This window comes from Moschus berezovskii, chromosome 3 (genome assembly GCF_049115385.1).
Source record: "Moschus berezovskii isolate FMDL1 chromosome 3, NW_MosBer_1.0, whole genome shotgun sequence".
Lineage (NCBI taxonomy): Eukaryota > Metazoa > Chordata > Mammalia > Artiodactyla > Moschidae > Moschus > Moschus berezovskii.
In genome coordinates this window covers 31,973,944-31,995,241 of record NC_142462.1, presented here as the reverse complement: position 1 = coordinate 31,995,241, position 21,298 = coordinate 31,973,944, and the positions used below count along the sequence as shown (strand labels likewise).

Below are 21,298 nucleotides of genomic sequence, written 5' to 3'. Positions count from 1 at the left end.
CCCCTCCAGTACTCTTGCCTGGAGAATCCCCTGGACAGAGGAGCCTGGTGGGCTACCGTCAATGGGTCATAAAGAGTCAGACATGAGTTAGCAACTGAGCATTACCACTAATTGAAGACCACCTTGCCTCACACTGGCCAGAAACTCCTATAGACACACTTGAACTTAGCAATTCATTTTTAGTTAGATTTTGCTCTCAGAGAAAGCCTCTGACAGGTAGCTTTCTCCTTTAGAAGGCTAATTTTGTGAAAAGGTCATTCAGAGAACACCTGTATCCTTGAACACACTCCAACCACATCCTGAGAATTCAGCCTCATACTGTATTTGGTTTCTTAAGATTTTAGAGTACTGGTCTGAAATAAATTCAGTAAGAGCAAAGACATCACCTCTATGGGGTAAAGATCAGAGGTCACGATCTCTCTTTAGACAGTTAAGGGGGAAGGTGGCATCAGAAATAGAAGAGTAGCTTTACCTATTTTTAACTCAGTATTCTGCCTGATAAAAACTGTTACTGTGTTGTTCAGTCACTCAGTCGTGTAGGACTCTTTGCAACCCCATGAACTGCAGTATGCCAGGCCTCCCTGTCCTTCACCATCCCCCAGAGTTTGCTCAAACTCATGTCCATTGAGTCAGAGATGCCATCCAACCATCTCATCCTGTCGCCCCCTTCTCCTTTTGCCCTCAGTCTTTCCCAGCATTAGGGCCTTTTCCAATGAACACAATGAAAAGGCAAAAATTAGCAATGTGTATTCCTACGTACTTACTAATTAATACTAAGTATCACTAATGTACTTAGTACCTGTGTGCTTAATTATATCCAACCCTTTGCGACCCCATGGACTGCAGCCTGCCAGGCTCCCCTGTCCATGGGATTCCCAGGCAAGAACACTAGAGTCAGTTACCATTTCTTTCTCCTGGGGATCTTCCTGACCCAGGGATCCAGGGATCGAACCTGCACGACCTGCATTGGCAGCCATATTCTTTACCACTGAGCCACCCGGAAAGCCCATTAATGACTTCAATACATATTTAATCTCACATTCATTATTATACAAAATTCCTTTATCATCCAACTTCCATTGCCTTCCTTAGCCCCCAAATGGTTGTGGTGGTCTGTGCCATGCTTTGTATATTGGTTATCTATTGTCTTAATTAACTTTTTGTTTGTTTGGATAGAGCCCTTCTGAGTAGGTCCTTTGGCATTAGTAACTTTCCCAGTTAATACTTTCTAAACTACTTCCTCTCACACAGTACTGTCAAAGAGCTCTGAACTAATCTGTTCTGGGCCTATGCTGATGATTTAAATCCTTAACAAAACTGTCACCAGAGGGACTGGGTGCCCTTCTTGTAAGCAGGTAACCTACTGTGCTTAAAAAGGTTAAATGTTCCATTTAGAAATGTCTCTGAAGGTTAGCTGGAGAAAAAAAAAAGAATCTCTACTTGAATAAACAAACATTTTGAGTAACAACTTCTAAGCTATTCAGGTTTCCCTTATTGTACAATAAAAGTGGTTTTTTTTTCAGTTGGGCTGATATGAAATATGATTAAGCCCTTAAAATTCATTGAATGTTATTTTAGCAACCCATATAATTTATAAAATATAAAAACATCTCCAGAAGTCTAATATAAATACATCTCTAAGGTTGCAAGGAAAATGTCTCCCATAGAAAAGTGACAGAGTAATAGTCATTTTAAAAAATTGATCAACTTTGACCCAGTTTCCTCTACTTCCAAGAATTTGTCCCAGTGAAATCATTCAAGAGAAATTGTTCTGTGAAGATGCCTATGGCAACATTATTTAAACACCACCTCCAAATCTAATGATTACTTAGTTCCCTAACACAAAATGCACTATACTGTCATCAATAAGTTATAAACATCATATAGAGAAACAAAAAAGACAAGTGAAAAAGAATTTTTAAGAGTTTCTATGCTATAACTGCAAGTACAGGAAATGTGTCTGTACACAGGTTAGAAAGAGAAGTTGCAAACATAAAAAGTGTTGTTTTAGCTCATGGAAATGTTAAGAGTGCCTGCTCTTTCCACCAAGTCCTTTACTGTCATCTCACAATCTTTCCTTTGTGTTTAAATAAACTTACGTGAAAGCATACCTTGAGGGAGAAATGGAAGAATGCTTTAAGACTAGAGTCTTATTTCAAACAGCTGAATAAAACTGTTGGTAACCTAGACAGGATATAAAATGGTGCAGCTACTATGGAAAACATATGACCATTCCTCGAAAAGTACAGAATTATCACGCCTCTGATAATTCCACTTCTGAGTAGGTACCCCAAAGATACTATACACTCACATTCATAGCACCATTGTTCCCAGCACCTTGGAGGTGGAAGCAAACCAAATATCCATCGATGAATAAACGGGTAAACAAAACATGTGATATACATATAGAATGGAGTATTATGTACCTTTAAAGAAAGGAAATTCTGACATAGGCTATAACATAGATGAATATGGAGGACATTATGCTAAGTGAAATAAACCAGCCACAAATTCTGCCCCATTTCAATATGAGGCATGTATATTAGTTAAATCCATAAAGTCAAAGTAGAATGGTGGTTGCCAGCTGCTGAAGGCAGGGAGGAATGAGGGATTATTATTTAACAGAGTTTCAGTTTGGGAAGATGAAAAAATTCTAGAAATGAGTGGTGGTGATGGTTGTGCAACAATGTGAATGTACTTAGTAACACCAAACTACATACTTGAGGGTTAAAATGATAGATTTTATGCCATGTATATTTTACCATCTTCAGTTTTTTTAATCAGTTTTGTCTGAGGTCCCACAGTATGCAGGGGAGGGGGCAGGGACAAATTCTGGAAAAAAATTAGTAACAAAAACATCTGTAAAAGTCATTTATATAGATGATCAACATACCTGACTACACCTGTTTTAGAACCGTGGTCTTCAAAGGACCATCTAGGACCAGCTAACTCTGCTCTGGTTTTCTGCTTGTCTGATGCCTTCAGTAATCCTAGGTAGCTACTGAGGTCCCATATTTAGTAATCCCTGGTGAGAACAGAAGCTGAGGGGGAGAAGAAAGAGAGCTCAAAGGCAAGACCGGAACTTTCCAGGGCCCCACCAAGGAGCAGACTTCAAAGGCCAGATGAAGTCAGCCGACTTACTAAAAGGCCACTTGTCAAGTTGTGACCTCACCCACCTGTCAAAAGCAAGATGCCCAAAGCAAGCAGAGTGGTTTCACCCTCCAGGGGGTGGCAAAGTCCATTCTTCGACAAATATTTTAACTCACGGGCAACTCCCTGAAGCCCTTCTCCGCAAAAGAACTCCAAAAGCTGAGTTTCCGGAGGGGAGGGGAGAGAAGAGAGAGGAGGAGAGGAGTAGGGAAGGCAGGGGAGAAGCAGCCTGGCACTCAGAGGGGGAAGGGGGTCTGCTTTTCCCCTTTCCCACTGTCTCAAGAGTCACTTCAAAGACTACAATTGTCAGCGACTACTACAATTGTGATAGTGACATTCCAGAAACATTTCAACACGAAAAGCTCTGTCTGGCCTCTTTTCTCTTTCTCCCTCTCCCTCTGGGGTCAGGTGGAAGCGTGGGGCAAAGAGCGCTGCCCCTTTAAAATTATCTAGAAAACATTCTCTGAAAACCCACCTTGTGATTAACTGCACCTGGCATGGAGGGCCTGGTGTAAAAATCAACCGTTAGCCTCAAACATACCAAGGGCACAACAGCTTTAGACAAACCCCCTCTCTTATCCAGACACCTGGACAACGTGGTCTTTCACCCTATTGTCATCTCCAATTAAGCAACTGACATGTGACTGTCCCTATTTGCACAACCATGACGTCTGAAAGTGTTTTTCCCCTAGAAAATACTATGTAGAAACATGATTCTAACTTTCTCACTGCCAGGTAAGCGGTGAAATGGTTTCATATATTTACACAGTGCATTTTCAAAAGGATGAATAAACTTAAACAGGGCTAAACAAATATTTAGAAAAACAGTGTGAGGTTGTTTCTGGCTGAAGGAAATGAAGTACTAAAAGTCGCTCTTCTGGTTCCTTTTTCCTCTGAAAGGTTCCATTCAGCAACACATTACTGAAGTTGAACACGTATAACTGGTTTTCACACCAAAATCACGGTGGCTCAGACACAGGAGCTGAGAGGAATTTAAGCTATATGAGCTGAAATTTCTAGAATGTATAGCCTCAAAATTTTCCATCTGTAGTAGCATTATGTTTCTCTAAAACATTTCTCTAAATGAAATACATATACAGAGGACGAGAGAATTTTTCATAGCCGAGTTTTTGTTTGTCTTTTTAAATAAGTGCTAGGTTTAGAAGAAAGAAGCTCTAGAGTCTTTAGCCTTCACTCTGTTGTCGGTCAAGGCAGACCCTGATTCGACATGCACCCTCCTCGGAATTCACAAACTGTTTTTGTGGCAAAATTTCTGTGCACACAGGCAGCGGCCCTCCTGTCATCCTGGGATCAGTCAGACTTCAGCAGGTTCACCAACAGCCATCTGGGACTCAGAGGTTAATGGCCCTAAAGATTCATGCTTCTCTCTCAATCTCCGGGCTGTAACTGAGTTGACCTAAATAATGCTGTTGCAATTAGAGCACAAACCAAAACTATGGGTTGCTTTTCTGTGGAACAGCCCCTTTCCACATAGAATCATTTGTACCAAGAAAAAGTATTCTATTAGGAGATTCCAGAACCTCATGGAAACTTCAAAATGCAGCAAATGGGGAAGATACAAAATAAAGGAAGACAGGGTCCAAAAATCTCACTTCCTTCATGTGTCACAATCTCACGGTACAAATGGGAACATTTTTAGGGTTGCCCTGAGCCCTGTGTGACATTGAAGGAGGACAGAACATGTCACCCCAGAAAGTGCCTCTTTGGCATAAAGATCATCGTGAGCCGCTTATGTGAGGGGAATCGCCGACTGAAACTGCCCACCCTGCTCAGGCAATCACAGAAACCATCTGCATGAGTTATTTTCTAACAGGAGATCCTGGTAAGGAACTAACAGGTCACCACCACCCGGAAGAACTTGGGTCAAAAAGTTGGAAGGCGACAGGAGATGCGAGTCCATCCATCGTCCCAGAATCCTCCTCGCTGGAATCCATCTTGACTGAGCGATGTGTGAGCCACTGGGAAGGACCCTGAGTCAGAAAGATCGGCCAGAGACAACCCACAAACTAATCGCATCACCACAAAACCCAAGACAGCGAGCCACATGGCAGAAGAGTCCTCTTGGGCTCCCTTAGCCTGCTTCTCTCCGCGCAGGCGACCCTTCTCAATAAAGTCTCTTGTTCTGTCAGCACGTGTGTCTCCTCGGACAATTCACTTCTGAGTGTTATACAACTGTTCAACTCTTGGGACCTAAGGGGTCCCCTTTCTTGCAACAATTATTTTGGAGAAACAACAGACAGGAGAAGCTCTGAAAAAAAGAGTAAAAATGTACTCTTCTGTAAGATAAACTTACATTTAAATCTCCATTTGTAAATACGTCTCCTTCACTGTACCAGGAAGAGAAGCACTGATTCCAAATCACCGAAAACTCTTATCAATAGCACTGGCTTAAAACTGCTAACAAACCTCATCCTTGTTTACTATGCCTTTCCTGGTAACTTCCCATAACTGGCTTCCTGACCACCACCACCCCCTCTCTCACACACACACACACCTTTCTTTTGCCCTTAGCTAAAGATGGTATTAAGACAATGGCTTGAGCCAGCTCAAAGAGTTAATCTGTTTTTCTGGATATTTCCTATATGTACATGAGGTATACATGTTAATAAACTTCTGTTGTTTCTCTTGTTATCTGACATTTGTTAAGTGGGGTCTCAGCCAAGAACTCAGGAGAATAGAGGGAAAGATGGTTTTTCTTTGTCTACAATAGCATGGGAATTGCACGGAGAGAAGTTAGTTTTCTTAAAAGATGAGCCAGTCTGTCAGAGGCATGTAAGTACCCACTAACAAAATGCTCTAAAATTCTATAGGTCAGTCATTTCTCCTCTTTCTTGGTCTAAAAGCATCAGAACAATTACTAATGAAATATCACACACTACATAAAATATTACAGGAAATTAGTCATTTTTAGTGACAGGAAAGAACTTCTATATTTCCCCCCACCAAGACAAGCAACTTCTCTCAAAAAACAATTTTCACGTGGAGAAAATATTAGACACTGAAACATTTCAAGAAAAGACTTAGGCACGACTACTGGTGCTGGAAGTTAATTCCATGCTTGGATTACAGACTGAAATTGCGACTCTGTTCTAAGTCAGTCAGAGTGAACCCAAGGCAAAAAAGAGAATTCGACTTCACTTAATTCATTTATCAACCCTTCCATTACTTTCTTTTAATTCAAACATTCAAAGACGAAGAAAGGTTTCCATACTTTAATTTTTTAACATAATATACAGAACCACAATACTATTTAAATTTCAAATTATGGGAGATCACATTCAAATATGCTTGGATTTGACGAGTTGCTGTGACAATACTGAGAAATTTCATGAGAAGGGTATTTAGAATTTGTAAGATAATCAAATATCGTTTTGTTACGTGGGCCAATGCATTAATAGTAACTTGTTTAAAAAAGCAATCTTTTGGACTTCAAATTATTATAAAAGAATACCAAGATTATATATAGATATACTTTCTGAATTTCTCAAACTCATTTCATTTTGAAGGCTGAAGGTAAATGTTACACATTAGGACAATCAGGAAATCATTTCTCCTTTGCACTTACCTGTAAAAATCAAAACCTAAACCATACTTTCCTAAAGACATAACTATTTCTAGACTACATTAGTGTGATCAGAAAGACTAAACTATCAGAACTAAATTATCACTTTTATATTAACAATATTTACCACATCACTTCTTTCCTAAAAGGACAAAAAACTGGGGAGTTTAGATTTCCCTTGTTGAACTTACAATAATCTCATACTTTCTGGCTTTAATAAACTTCAACTCTTTTTTTCCAATAAGAACTATCTATACAGCACAGTGCCACATAACAATTATTCCAGTTAGATGTACATTAAGAGTCACAATATGATCAACACAGTAGTGCCTTACAAAGTTTTTCTGCAGGTAAAAATGCTAAGAAAGGCCACAGTAGACAGTGCCAGACACTGTGAAAAACAGTAGATTACAGCTACCACTGAGGTTCAGAGGAGACCACAAGTTTCAGACTTGTTTCAGCAATGGACAAAGAAAAACATTTAGAGAAACATAAAAATATATAATTCCACTGTCAATAATGTAATTTTTCAGGTACTGTTTCCTTAAACAGGCAAATTAGCTTAACTTAGAGGAAATGTACAAGATCAGCATATGAAAGATGCTCCTCGTTTTCTCATCAAAGGAATGCACTAGGATTAGCGCGAGGGTCTTTCTGGTTCCTGTATCTGTAGGTCAGCCAAACACCCAGGATCTGGAACGGAAGGGAGAAAAGAAGAAAGAGAAAGTAACAGTTGTGCGTGTTTACTCAATTGATCCATAAAATAATCTGAACTCTCTGAAGCACTTTGTGTTGTTTGTTCAAAGAGGGAAAGACTTCTTTTTAAAATGTAGTAAGTCACCCAAATTAGATGCCCTAAGAGAAACTGAACATTAGGGTAGACTGACTAATGGTGGTCTGAGCTTGTCCACACCATAATCCTCAGAACCTGTGAACATACTATCTTACACCATAGTAGGGACACTGCAGACATGACTGCGTTCAAGCTCATGAGACAAAGATATCAGGAGAGCAAACTCTGTGATGTAATCCCAAGGGTCCTTGAAAGAGGGAAGCAGGAAGGACAAAAACCAGAGATAGAGCCAAGAGATAGAAGGCAATGTGACAACAGAGGCATTAGCAAGGAGAGTCAGAAGACGCCATGCTGCTAGCTTTGAAGATGGAAAAATGTCAATTTGGAATCGAGCCAAGGAGCGCAGGCAGAAAGGCAAGGAAACAGGTCTCTCCTAGAGCTTCCAGAAACAGTCTCCACTTTAAGCTTCTGACCTCCAGAAGTTTAAGACAGTAAATCTGTGTTGCTTTAAGCTACTACAAGTGTGGTTACTTATTAGAGTGCAAAAGGAAACGATTACAAACACTAACTTGTCTTAACAGCTAAAATATCATATGTTTTGCTAATTCAGACTGAGTTCAGCGAAAATTAAGCAATAACAAAAACCCTGCAATAAATACATTTTCCAACACAGATCATAAAAAATGTAATTCCTACCTCTCCAAAGGTGGGGGGATGTATACTTTCAGAAGAGTAATTAAGTAGTGATTATGACATTTCCCACACCATGTTCACGAATGAGATAACCAATAGAATCTTTTTTTTTTTAATTAAGAATGTTCATTCTGGTGATCCTGCTACCTCAAAACTGATTTATTTAAAATACTCAAAAATTCTTAGACAAAATTTAATGGAACAAAATGAAATTCAAATTATATTTCCATATTTCAGAGCTAGGCCAACTTTTAATCTAAATTTTGTCCATTTGACTTCATAACTACTCATTAGCTGTTGAAACTACCTCTAGAGAATTGTGGCAAATTCAAAATTTTCTCCATTTACCATAGTAATAATTCTCGAGTTACTATAAAACTCATGACTGGCAGAGGAGTTCCCTGGTGGCTTAGTGGTTAGGATTCTGGATTTCACTGTCACAGCCTGGGTTCAATACTTGGTCAGAGAACTGAGATCCCACAAGCTGTAAGACATGGCCAAGAAAAAAAAAAGGAAATTCATGACTGGCAATGTTTATATAGTTGTTACAACATCTAAGGATGTAGGGGCTGCTGGTTTGTGAGCTGAATCAAGGAAAGACAAGTCTAATTTCAAGAAGTGGAAGGTCTGGTTTGGAGTCTGCAGGATGAGGCGGGGTGGGGGGAATTTACTTAAACACACAAAGAGTACTTTGTGTCTAGCTCTGTTCTTCACACTTCACAAATTCATACCATTCGATCAAAAACTCTTTATGATAGGAATTGTCATTATCCTCATTTCACCAATGAGGGAACTGAGGCATGGAGAGGTTAAACAACTGGATAACAGTCACCCAGGTCAGGTCATGAGTGCTAGACCCAGGGTTCAAATATGGGGTCTATGCATCTAATTATGTTTGTTGATGAGAGAAGAATCTGATGTGCTACCGGCCATTCTCAACATCTGCCATTTCAGCCACACTCATATTCAGTTCAGACTGAAATCCTTTCACACCTGATGCCAAGGAGTAACTTCTCCACCATCCCTCAACCTGCCCGACCATCATTTCCCTGCCCCTGTCTCAGAAACACAGGCACACAGGGAACTTCTGGTTAGAAGCTTTGAGATTGTTAAATACTTTTATTATCAACCCAGGATACAAGCTGATAATGCAAGTTACAGTCCTTAGGGGAAACAGAGCCATCAAGTAAATTAAATACTCATGACCTGGAGCCATACTCTCAGTTCAGTCAGTTCAGTTCAGTCACTCAGTCGTGCCCGACTCTCTGCGACCCCATGAATCACAGCATGCCAGGCCTCCCTGTCCATCACCAACTCCCGGAGTTCACTCAAACTCATGTCCATAGAGTCAGTGATGCCATCCAGCCATCTCATTCTCGGTCGTCCCCTTCTCCTCCCGCCCCCAACCTTTCCCAGCATCAGAGTCTTTTCCAGTGAGTCAACTCGTCGCATGAGGTGGCCAAAGTATTGCAGTTTCAGCTTTAGCATCAGTCCTTCCAATGAACACCCAGGATCGATCTCCCTTAGAATGGACTGGTTGGATCTCCTTGCAGTCCAAGGGACTCTCAAGAGTCTTCTCCAGCACCACAGTTCAAAAGCATCAATTCTTCGGCGATCAGCTTTATTCACAGTCCAACTCTCACATCCATACATGATCACGGGAAAAACCATAGCCTTGACTAGACGGACCTTTGTTGGCAAAGTAATGTCTCTGCTTTTTAATATGCTATCTAGGTTGGTCATAACTTTCCTTCCAAGGAGTTAGCGTCTTTTAATTTCATGGCTGCAATCAGCATCCGCAGTGATTTTGGAGCCCAAAAAAATAAAGTCTGACACTGTTTCCACTGTTTTTCCATCTATTTCCCATGAAGTGATGGGACCACATGCCATGATCTTTGTTTTCTGAATGTTGAGCTTCAAGCCAACCTTTTCACTCTCCTCTTTCACTTTCATCAAGAGGCTTTTGAGTTCCTCTTCACTTTCTGCCATAAGGGTAGTGTCATCTGCATATCTGAGATTATTGATATTTCTCCCAGCAATCTTGATTCCAGCTTGTGCTTCTTCCAGCCCAGTGTTCCTCATGATGTACTCTGCATATAAGTTAAATAAGCAAGGTGACAATATACAACCTTGACGTACTCCTTTTCCTATTTGGAACCAGTCTGTTGTTCCATGTATAGTTCTGACTGCGGCCTCCTGACCTGCATACAGGTTTCTCAAGAGGCAGGTCAGGTGGTCTGGTATTCCCATCTCTTTCAGAATTTTCCACAGTTTATTGTGGTCCACACAGTCAAAGGCTTTGGCATAGTCAATGAAGCAGAAATAGATGTTTTTCTGGAACTCTCTTGCTTTTTCCATGATCCAGCGGATGTTGGCAATTTGATCTCTGGTGCCTCTGCCTTTCTAAAACCTGCTTGAACATCACATATTGCTGAAGCCTGGCTTGGAGAATTTTGAGCATGACTTTACTAGCGTGTGAGATGAGTGCAATTGTGCGGTAGTTTGAGCATTCTTTGGCATTGCCTTTCTTTGGGATGGGAATGAAGACTGACCTTTTCCAGTCCTGTGGCCACTGCTGAGTTTTCCAAATCTGCTGGCATATTGAGTGCAGCACTTTCACAGCATCATCTTTCAAGATTTGAAATAGCTCAACTGGAATTCCATCACCACCACTAGCTTTGTTCGTAGTGATGTTTTCTAAGGCCCACTTGACTTCACTTTCCAAGATGTCTGGCTCTAGGTGAGTGATCACACCATCATGATTATCTTGGTCATGAAGATCTTTTTTGTACAGTTCTTCTGTGTATTCCTGCCACCTCTTATTAATATCTTCTGCTTCTGTTAGGTCCATACCATTTCTGTCCTTTATCAAGCCCATCTTTGCATGAAATGTTCCCTTGGTATCTCTAATTTTCTTTAAGAGATCTCTAGTCTTTCCTATTCTGTTGTTTTCCTCTATTTCTTTGCATTGATCACTGAGGAAGGCTTTCTTATCTCTCCTTGCTATTCTTTGGAACTCTGCATTCAGATGCTTATATCTTTCCTTCTCTCCTTTGTTTTTCACTTCTCTTCTTTTCACAGCTTCTTGTAAGGCCTCCTCAGACAGCCATTTTGCTTTTTTGCATTTCTTTTTCTTGGGATGATCTTGATCCCTGCTCCCTATACAAAGTCACAAACCTCTGCCCATAGTTCTTCAGGCAGTCTATCAGATCTAATCCCTTGAATCTATTTGTCACTTCCACTATATAATCATAATGGATTTGATTTAGGTCATATCTGAATGGTCAGTTGTTTTCCCCACTTTCTCCAATTTAGCTCTGAATCTGGCAATAAGGAGTTCATGATCTGAGCCACAGTCAGCTCCTGGTCTTGTTTTTGCTAACTGTATACAGCTTCTCCATCTTTGGCTGCAAAGAATATAATCAATCTGATTTCGGTGTTGACCATCTGGTGATGTCCATGTGTAGAGTCTTCTCTTGTGTTGTTGGAAGAGGGTGTTTGCTATGACCAGTGCGTTCTCTTGACAAAACTCTATTAGCCTTTGCCCTGCTTCATTCCGTGCTCCAAGGCCAAATTTGCCTGTTACTCCAGGTGTTTCTTGACTTCCTACTTAAAGTTTAATTCCTCCAATTCAACTGTGACAAAACAAGGCTACCTCTTCTTTGTGTCCCATTGCCAAACCACTATCTCCTTGCAACCAGGGAGAGCTTGACAGGAAGGTCATGCCCGAAACACAGAAAGATCCAAGTTAGATAATTATTTATATTGGATTTTTCAATTACAAACGTGCTCATGATTTAAAGGTTTTCAATGGTAACTTTGACTAGACCTGATCATGAACTCTGCTGATTCTAGAACCTATACCCAGGACATGGTAGGTCACCAAAGTACAGTTTTATAAAATGTCGATGTAGAGTACACAACCGGAGAAGGCAATGGTACCCCCACTCCAGTACTCTTGCCTGGAGAATCCCAGGGACGGAAGAGCCTGGAAGGCTGCAGTCCATGGGGTCGCTGAGGGTCGGTCAGACACGACTGAGCGACTTCACTTTCATTTTTCACTTTCATGCATTGGAGAAGGAAATGGAAACCCACTCCAGTGTTCTTGCCTGGAGAATCCCAGGGACAGGGGAGCCTGGTGGGCTGCCATCTATGGGGTCGCACAGAGTCGGACACGACTGAAGCGACTAAGCAGCAGCAGCAGCAGAGTGTGCATGTGCAACAAGTGTGTCCTTTGTTATTTATTTTTATATTTATTAAATGTAGAAAGATATAACGTAATATGCCAAATTATTAATGTCGATGATTTATGAGTAGGTAACTTCAGGTAGTAGATAAACAATCTTTCAGCTTCACAATTTTCTGTATTTTCAAAAGTTTCTACAAAGCACATGCACTAACTTTTAAAACTTCTTTTTTGATTTTAAGTCAATGTTTCTTTGATGGTTTAAATTTATTTTCATGTGTTACAAATAGTTCAAATGAAATCTTTCTATTTCTTCTATGACAAGAAATCATCCGCTAGTTAGATTCATCCCTTCAAGTTCTGAGAATTGCTGATTCTGTGAATACTGAATAAAAATTTAAAAAGTGAGAGTGTGTATAGATCCAAAAAATATCAGATTGGATAAAATGTTATTAAAATCTCTAGTTAGGTTTCAAAAGGAATTGGTGTAGAAAGAAGAACTCCATGAAAGAACACTTGAGAAATCTAAGACCCATTGTTTATACTCTTAAATAATTAGTATTTTAAAAAACAATGGGGGCTGGGAGGAATGAACAGAGCACAGAGGATTTTTAGGGCAGTGAACATACTCTGTATAATACCATAATAACGGATATATTTGTCAGAACTCATAGACTGTACAACGCCAAAAGTGAACCCTAACGGAGGTTATGGACTTTGTGTGGTTATGATGTGCCAGTGTGGGTTAAGTGTGACAAATGCACCATCTGGTGAGTAGTCGTGAGAGCGTGGGAGGCTGCGCATGGGTGGGATGGCGTTGGGGGATCCTGGAAATCTTTGTTCCTTCCTCTCATTACCACTGTGAACTTAAAACTGTTCTAAAAATACAGTCCTCTTTAAAAAAAAATATGCATAGCTGATGGCAGTGTGATCTGATGAGAAGAAAATGGAGCTGCTCAAAAGGACTAAATTCTCAAAATACATCCCAGATATAAAAAAGAAACCATGTGGCAATATTCTGATAATTGTTGACTCTGGCTAATGAAGCATATTCAGATTGGTCATTCTGATTTTTTTCCCATCTATATTGTCAAGTTTTTATGACAAAAGTCCAATTTCCTTTTCAAGGAAAGATAGGAAACATGCACAGAATTGTTTTCAAGTGGTATATGAATTTTCTTGGATCGATGCCATGACCAACCCAGAAGTAAGATGGCTCTTTCCTGAGAAAAAGTAAAATGAAAAAATGCTTAGATTAGAAAGGGATATCAGGGGAAACTTCCTTAAAAAAGTGAATACTAAGCTTGGTCTTTATTTCCACTTTGATCATTATAGCTAAGAGTGGACTTTTCCTTCTTGAAGGGAAACAAAAATTGAATTAGAATAAAATATGTAAAATACACACACATGCATGTATATAATGTGCTATCTATATTAATTATACATTTTATACATATGTGTGTATACATTATATACATAAGTGCAATACATGTCACACACAAAATGAGATCTAATGTGTAACATGGTGACTGTAGTTGATAACACCATATTGTACAACTGAAATTTGCTGATAAAGTAGAATTTAAACATTCTCACCAAAAAAAATAGGTAAATATGGAAGGTAATGGGTATGTTAATTAAATTGATGGGGGAATCTTTTCCCATGTATAATGTAGTAGCGTTAAGCTGCTCAGTTGTGTCCGACTCTTTGTGATTCCACGGATTGTAGCTGCCAGGTTCCCCTGTCCCAGGGATCAAACCTGGGTCTCCTGCATTGCAGGCAGATTCTTTTACCGTCTGAGCTACAGGGAAGACCTTCCACCTGTACACATACGTCAAATCATCATGATGCACACTTTAAATACCTTACAGTTTTGTCAATTATACCTCAATAAACCTGAAATATATGTATGTATTTTTATATTTAGTTGTACAGAGAGAAATAAACTTCTAGGCCCAAGATGAAGCTGCTATAATATTATCCAGGGTGCCATATCAATGAGTAAAAATACTTGGGTAACTTCTGTGTCCCTGTAAATGCTCCACTTCTCTGGAAGTGCAGTATTTATGGCCAGCCAATCCTCAAAGGCCAAGCCAACTCTAGACCTCCTCCCAAACAAGACTGATTCTGTGGCCCAGCTAAGCAGATATTTTCTATTATTCTCTTCCTTATTCTTTATCCTATAAATGATCCTTGCCTTCTGCCTTATTCTCCAAAAGGAGACTGTCCACAAAGCATTAAAGTTTGTTCATATCACCTATACTGTCTGCTTTAATCATTTTTAACATATATAATCAAAATGAGAAAGGCCTTTCTAAACATACAAATCAACTGCGTAAACCACGTAGGTAAAAGCAATAAATCTAACTACGTAAACGTTACATCTATAAATTTGATTTAAAAGTCATAAAAAAAGTAAAGTCAGTGCCCAAGAAATTGCAAGCAGAACAAGAAGGCAAGCAGAGTGACAGACAAGAGGAAGAGGGGATGGGAGAGAAGGGAAGAGAGAAAGCAGAACAGACAACCGTCTGTGTGGCTGGTGAGCCCCAGTCCTGGGCCCTTCTTTCTAGACACTTTCTGGGCCCTGTGGCCCACTCTCCTCATCCTACAAAAAAATTTCCCCTTTTTGGCATAGACTGAGCCACAGGGGACCCAAAGGGCTTTGACCAAGACAGACTTTAGGCGGGCAACTGACAAAAGAAGAAATCCCAGTGGTCCAAAAACACATGAACTTATTTTCAAACTCACTGGTCACATTTCCAAAAGAGCAAACAGAATTGTAATACTATCTATACCTATTAAACTGGCAAGTATCTTTTAAGATACAAATATCAAGAATCAGTGCTTAAATCAAAAGCTGGTAGAAATCTCCCCCAAATGGCCATTTGGCAATATTTATCAAACTCTTTTAAAATGCCCACATACTTTTGGAGGTGTACGCAAAGAAAAAAGCCAGAGAATATAGATAAAAAATTACATACAAGGAAGTTAACCATGTAATTACTTATTATAGGGACATACTGAAGGGGAAACTAAATATCCAAGAAATTAAATGACAGAGTGAACTTCAAACATACAAAACATGTAATATTTTTCTGATTTTCTTTTAAAGATAAATGCTTATTCTTACAATAGCTTACCATACATTTCTATAGTTATGTGCACAATCTTACCTAACAGCAATACTCTATACATGCTATTCTATGTCTAAAATAGGGGAGTAACATGAGCAATTAACACAACAATCATAGGGGTCCCATCATCTTTTTTTAAGCGGGCATAATATGTAAAATTTACTCATGTCTACAAACCAGCAGCTAAACACACAGCACCTGCCATATATCAGGCATTATTCTAAATACTGCAGGCTTTATTAATATATATACTAGCTCCTTTAAGTATCACAACAACTCTACGAAATAGGGGCTTTCCATTATTATGCCTGTTTGCAAAGATGAAGAAACAGAAGCACAGAAAGAGACAGTAACTTGCCCAAGGTCAAATAGTAAGCAGGGTAAGAAGGTTTCTAACCACACAGTGCATTTTTTAACTATTGGCTCTTATCTAGTAAACTCAAACTTAACCAGCTTCTAATTGGAAAACAAGCTGGCCCAAAGGTCCACTGTTACAAATAAGCATTCTTGTGTATTCATTTTACAGAGTTATATGAACATCTCCATGAAATAAAGCACTGCAGGCAGAATTTATGAATTAAAGAAAAAATTTAATTTTAATACATATTGACAATTCAGATGCATCAAAAATGTCCATGGTTTTCAAGCATTCAACAAAGGTAATAAGGAATTCTCCATTCCTCAAAAATTACCAAAATAACATGTATGTGGTTTTGCTTAGATGTATGTCAATACAATAATATACTAACATAATATAAATATTATATAGATAAGAAATTAATAACAGTGGTTACTTACAGATTTTAAAATGCTAGGAACAAAGGGAAGTGAGGGATGGAGTTGGAAGGTAATTTCCAAAGTAAACCTTTATGTAAATGTATGTGTGTATACCACACATTAACAGATATATTAAACAATGTGAATGTGCTACCTATGCCAAAATTATATTTAAAATTATAATTTATCATACAACTCTAGAAATAGAAGAGACCCTAGAGATGACTCAATCTAGTCTCTTCATTTCATCTATTTATTTTACATAATTTAATGATCAAGCATTTCCTTACAAAGGAAGCTCTATGTTCTGATTTCAAGACAGGGGTCCTCCTATTGCAATATTAGTTCTCAGTGAAAATATCCATCAATATGTTCCAAAAGTTCAGTGCCATGCTAAGGCGAAATGCCATGCCCTCGTGCCCTAGAAAACAGAAATCCCTGTTTGTCCCTGCGACAAAGGTGTGAAGATTCTGAGTTATATGGACATACCTCTGTAAAACTGAAGAAGAGGCCAATGCCACCGACAAATCTCAAAACCTCTCCCGCGTATTTTCCTATTATCGGAGCACAGGGTGAGCATGGGCGGCTGCTTTTCACACAGCTCTGTATCAATTAAAAAAAAAAAGAATTTGTATTGCAAAGTGCATTTATAATGAGCAAGTTAAAAAAAAAAAAAGCCACCCACATAAAAATTAGCGTCTGGAATATCATATCCATTTGGGGACCACTCTTCTTTAGCAGTATCCAAAATCCTAAGCTGGCTCCCAAGATTCCCATCCCTGAATAATCACCCCTGGAGAGTGGATAGAATTTGTGAATATGATGGGTCCTCTCTCCCATGTTTACGTGGCATTAGGTAAGCCACTGTCTTCATAAAACGAAGCTGTGTTGTGAGATGGCTGTATAGTTAAGACCTGACCGCAGCTTCCAGGAGCTGGGAGACACCAGCAAGAAAATGGAACTTCAGTCCTACAACCACCAGAAGCTGAATTTGGCCCACTGTAGCTTCGGAGGAGACCCCAAACCTCAGAGGAGACTGCAGCCCTGGCTGACACTTCATTCCGGTGAGATCCTGAGCACAGGACCCAGTCAAACCAAGCCCAGACGCCTGACTTAGGAAAAGTAAGGTAATAAATGGACGTTGTTTTAACCACTAAAATTGTGATAATGTAATACACAGCAATAGAAAACTAATAATCCCACAAAGGAGACCTCAATGAGGGGATATCCAGCTCAGGGCTCAGCAAGCGGGTAATAGAAGTTTCCCCAAAACATAAACACATCTGAACTACCCAGGAGAGCTAAGCTCCAAGCTCCACTATCCCCATAAAGGACTGGGTTGGACCTGCAAGGTCAGGAGTTAGGAGTTAGGCATGATCAACAGGATGGCTCTGATTGGTCCATTGCTAGCTTAGCTTTCAGACAGGAAGGGCATGAAGTTGTGATGGGGAGGAAGGGAGAGAGGAAGGAGGATGGTTCCATGTGTCCTCCACCCTGGAGATGTATAGCTGGTTGACAAGCCCAATTTAATACAGACCACTCTCTTCCTCCCACCCCAATAAGCTTCCAAACAAAGATATTTACTAACCTACTATTACTTGCCTTTCACAACTTTTTCTGGGAGGAGCTGAATGGGAAGGAATTAGAGGCAAAGAACCCAAATCATCTTTAGTGTCTGTCTGGGCCCTGGGATATTCAGGACCCTCAGGAATGGATACTTGAGAACAGACAATCAATACAATAGTGTACATAGAATGGAACACTGGTATATAAAAAAGTTTTTTTAAGTACAATTCAGCATCAGAAAGTCCATGTCTTCCATGTCAACCATTATTTATCTGTATGTGCTACTGTGAGAGTCGCTCAGTCATGTCCGACTCTTTGAGAAACACATGGACAGTCTATGGAATTCTCCAGGCCAGAATATTGGAGTGGGTAGCAGTTCCCTTCTCCAGGGGATCCTCCCAACCCAGGGATCGAACCCAGGTCTTCCACATTGCAGGCAGACTCTTCACCAGCTGAGCCATCAGGGAAGCCCAAGAATATTGGAGTGGGTAGTCTATCCCTTCTCCAGGGGATCTTCCTGACCTTGGAATCGAACCGGGGTCTCCTGCATTGCAGGCAGATTCTTCACCAGCTGAACTACCAGGGAAGCCCATCTGTATGCAATACGTCTCCAAAAATATTTTATACTTTGTACTTACTGCCAGACAGGTGTCATTTGGGTTAAAACTTCGGAACCCACAGCAGTTTAAATTTCTCTGGATGTCATTCCGAGCACTTGCTGTATTGTTCCAACCAACTTCCAGGAGCTGAGCCTAGAAAAACGCATTTAACATACACATTAAAATATGGGACATCCCTGGCGGTCCCGTGGTTAAGACTCTGTCCTTCCACTGCAGGGGATACATGTTCAATCCCTGGTTGGGGAAGATCCCACATGCCACACAGTGTGGCCATCAATAAATAAATAAAATGTGTTACTCCTGCATAAAATGTATAAAGCTGGGGCCTGCAACTCTTAATACTGTGTGTACCTAAAAAAACACTCTTTATAAGACCATCGAAACTTTTCAAAGGGTTATACCTCAATCTGCAACAAAAAGAAGGCACCATTTCTACCTCAAGAATTAAAAATTCATGTTCACATGCAGTTTCAAAGAAGCACTTGGTTCAAAGGCTTAGTTCCCAGAATGCAGCAAGACAAATTTTCCATTGCCCCAAAACTGAGACCCATATTCTTCAAACAAATTAAAGCTTGATAAGAATAATTGCCAGAATGAAACCGCAAACATTCTGGAGCACATGTTTCATTGTATATCGGCAGGGAAAGACTGGGTGAAAACCCATTAGCAAGAGCACTTTTCGACCCTGTAAGGGAAAAATTCTACTTCTAAAGATGCAAAAAATAGCAACATCTGATGTAGGGCTCAAATCAGCCCCATGAAAGCAATCAGGCACAAGAGACTTCGGCTACATAGAGGGAAGTGGCATTCTGAACAGGAAGAAATTATTTTATATTCCAATCATTCCTCCCACCTCCCTCTTTTTCCCATACTATGTGGTATAATAAAGCAGAAAGAAAACAAATCTTTGCTTACCTGTTGCTCCTGGTTCAGGGCTAAACAAGCACATGATACAGAAAACTGGACAATAAATACAAGCAAGAGAATAATCATGTACTGAGAATCAAAGTTAAGTATATTTCTGGAAATATTTAGAATAACATAAAACCGAGGTACTGACAACTTCACAATGCACTAAAAGAAAGCCACCTAGAAAATAGAACAATGGCACTTAGAGAAACATCAAAAAGAATACATGTAATTTTTATTTTGATAAAACACTGTAGGTATAATTACATAAAAAAATACTAACTATGATAATTATTTAAATGCTTTCTGTCATACAGAACAGACTTGTGGCTGCCAAGGGGAAGGGGAGTACAAAGGGATGGCTGTGGAGTTTGGGATTAGCAGATGCAAGCTGTTATATATATAAGAATGGATAAATAACAAGGTCCTACTGTATAGTACAGGGAATTATATTCAATATCCTGTGATAAGCCATAATGGAAAAGAATGTGAAAAAAATATATATGATATGTGTATAACTGAGTCACTGTGCTGTACAGCAGAAATTAAACACAACATTTAAATCAACTATACTTCAATAACATTAAAAATAAAAGCTGATCCATTGTAATTTCATTTAGATTAAAATAAAAATTGTTACACAGAAAAAGCAGGAAATAAATATAGATAAATGTATGCAAGTTTTCTGAATATCGAGTCTTAAAAAATCACTGAGAAATTCTCAACCTAATATCAAAGATTTGGAAAGGAGCTAGAGGCCACTGAATCAGTTAAATGTAATGCTGAATTTGCAACATACACATAGGATGATACTGAACTTGCAGAATACATTCTTCGTGATGTGAAAAGAAGACAGCATATGTAAACATACAGTAACTTAACTAAGAAATGTTCCTAAGGTTGGTTGAGCAAATACACATAATGCTTGCCAGGAGCTGCTGTCTGACAATTCATCCCCTGATGGTTTTATTTTGATAAAATAATTAATTTTAATTAATAATAATTAAGTAATAATTATATAATAATATACATATTATATAATTATTGTATATTATATAATTATTATATAATAGTAATAATTAAATTAATAATTTAATTTTAAGTTAGAGTTATAAAAAGAGTAATCGACAAGTTAAGAACAAACCCAATGGGGCAAAACTCCCAGTTGTAAAAAAGGATACAAAAAAAAGCAACACCTGATGGTGTTTCACAGCTCCAATCAGCCCCACTAACGCGATCAGGAACAAGAAGATGCCAACAGCGATGACCACGCCAACCACACGGAGACTGGAAATCAGCCCGAAGCCGATGCCCCATGCAGCAATTCCGATCAGAAGCAGGCTAACCAACTGCAAAAATCACCACAAAGGGCAGTGAGGGGGGAGGGGAAGGGCAGAAAAAAGAAAGAGGAAAAGTGCCAACTTATATATTAACATCAAGGACATCCTTCAGGTACCTGCTTAATATCTTACAAATGATTGCTAATACTCGATACTAGAATACACATGTGATCTCATTATAGTATTGTTGTAACAAGTATTAATCCTCACACACACTTTTAAAAAACAATCATCTACATAGTGTGGAGCCTCAGAGGCCATCTGGTTTACGAAACCTAAATGATTTCTACTTAAGCTTTTGAAATAACAGCATATTTAAAACTGCTAGACACCAATACCTCTCAGTCTGACACACTAGTTTCCTCATGTGGAAATCACATATCTTTCCTTCAAAGCCCAGAATAAGTGAACTTCTCTGGGGTGTCTTCCTAAGTCCCCAACAAACCAAATTCATTTCTCAATTCTCTGAGCAATCTCCGTTCTTCAAATGTGGTTCTACTCTCTTCATCACATTAACACTCTGATTCCAACTTGAATCTGTGAGCA

The 21,298-nt window shown here is 39.3% G+C and overlaps 1 protein-coding gene across 1 annotated transcript in view; it reads right to left on the bottom strand.

The window, feature by feature from the left end:
* Positions 1-6,368: 6,368 nt before the first annotated feature.
* TSPAN13 (tetraspanin 13) overlaps positions 6,369-21,298 on the bottom strand; it is a 39,738-nt gene continuing 24,808 nt past the window's right edge. Inside the window, exons 2-6 of the mRNA XM_055420535.2 lie at positions 20,594-20,761; positions 19,419-19,499; positions 18,522-18,635; positions 16,807-16,920; positions 6,369-7,426 (exon numbers count right to left, since the gene is read on the bottom strand). Of these exons, the coding sequence (XP_055276510.1) occupies positions 7,352-7,426; positions 16,807-16,920; positions 18,522-18,635; positions 19,419-19,499; positions 20,594-20,761 (552 nt within the window). The 3' untranslated portion in view covers positions 6,369-7,351. The remainder of the gene's footprint in view (positions 7,427-16,806; positions 16,921-18,521; positions 18,636-19,418; positions 19,500-20,593; positions 20,762-21,298) is intronic.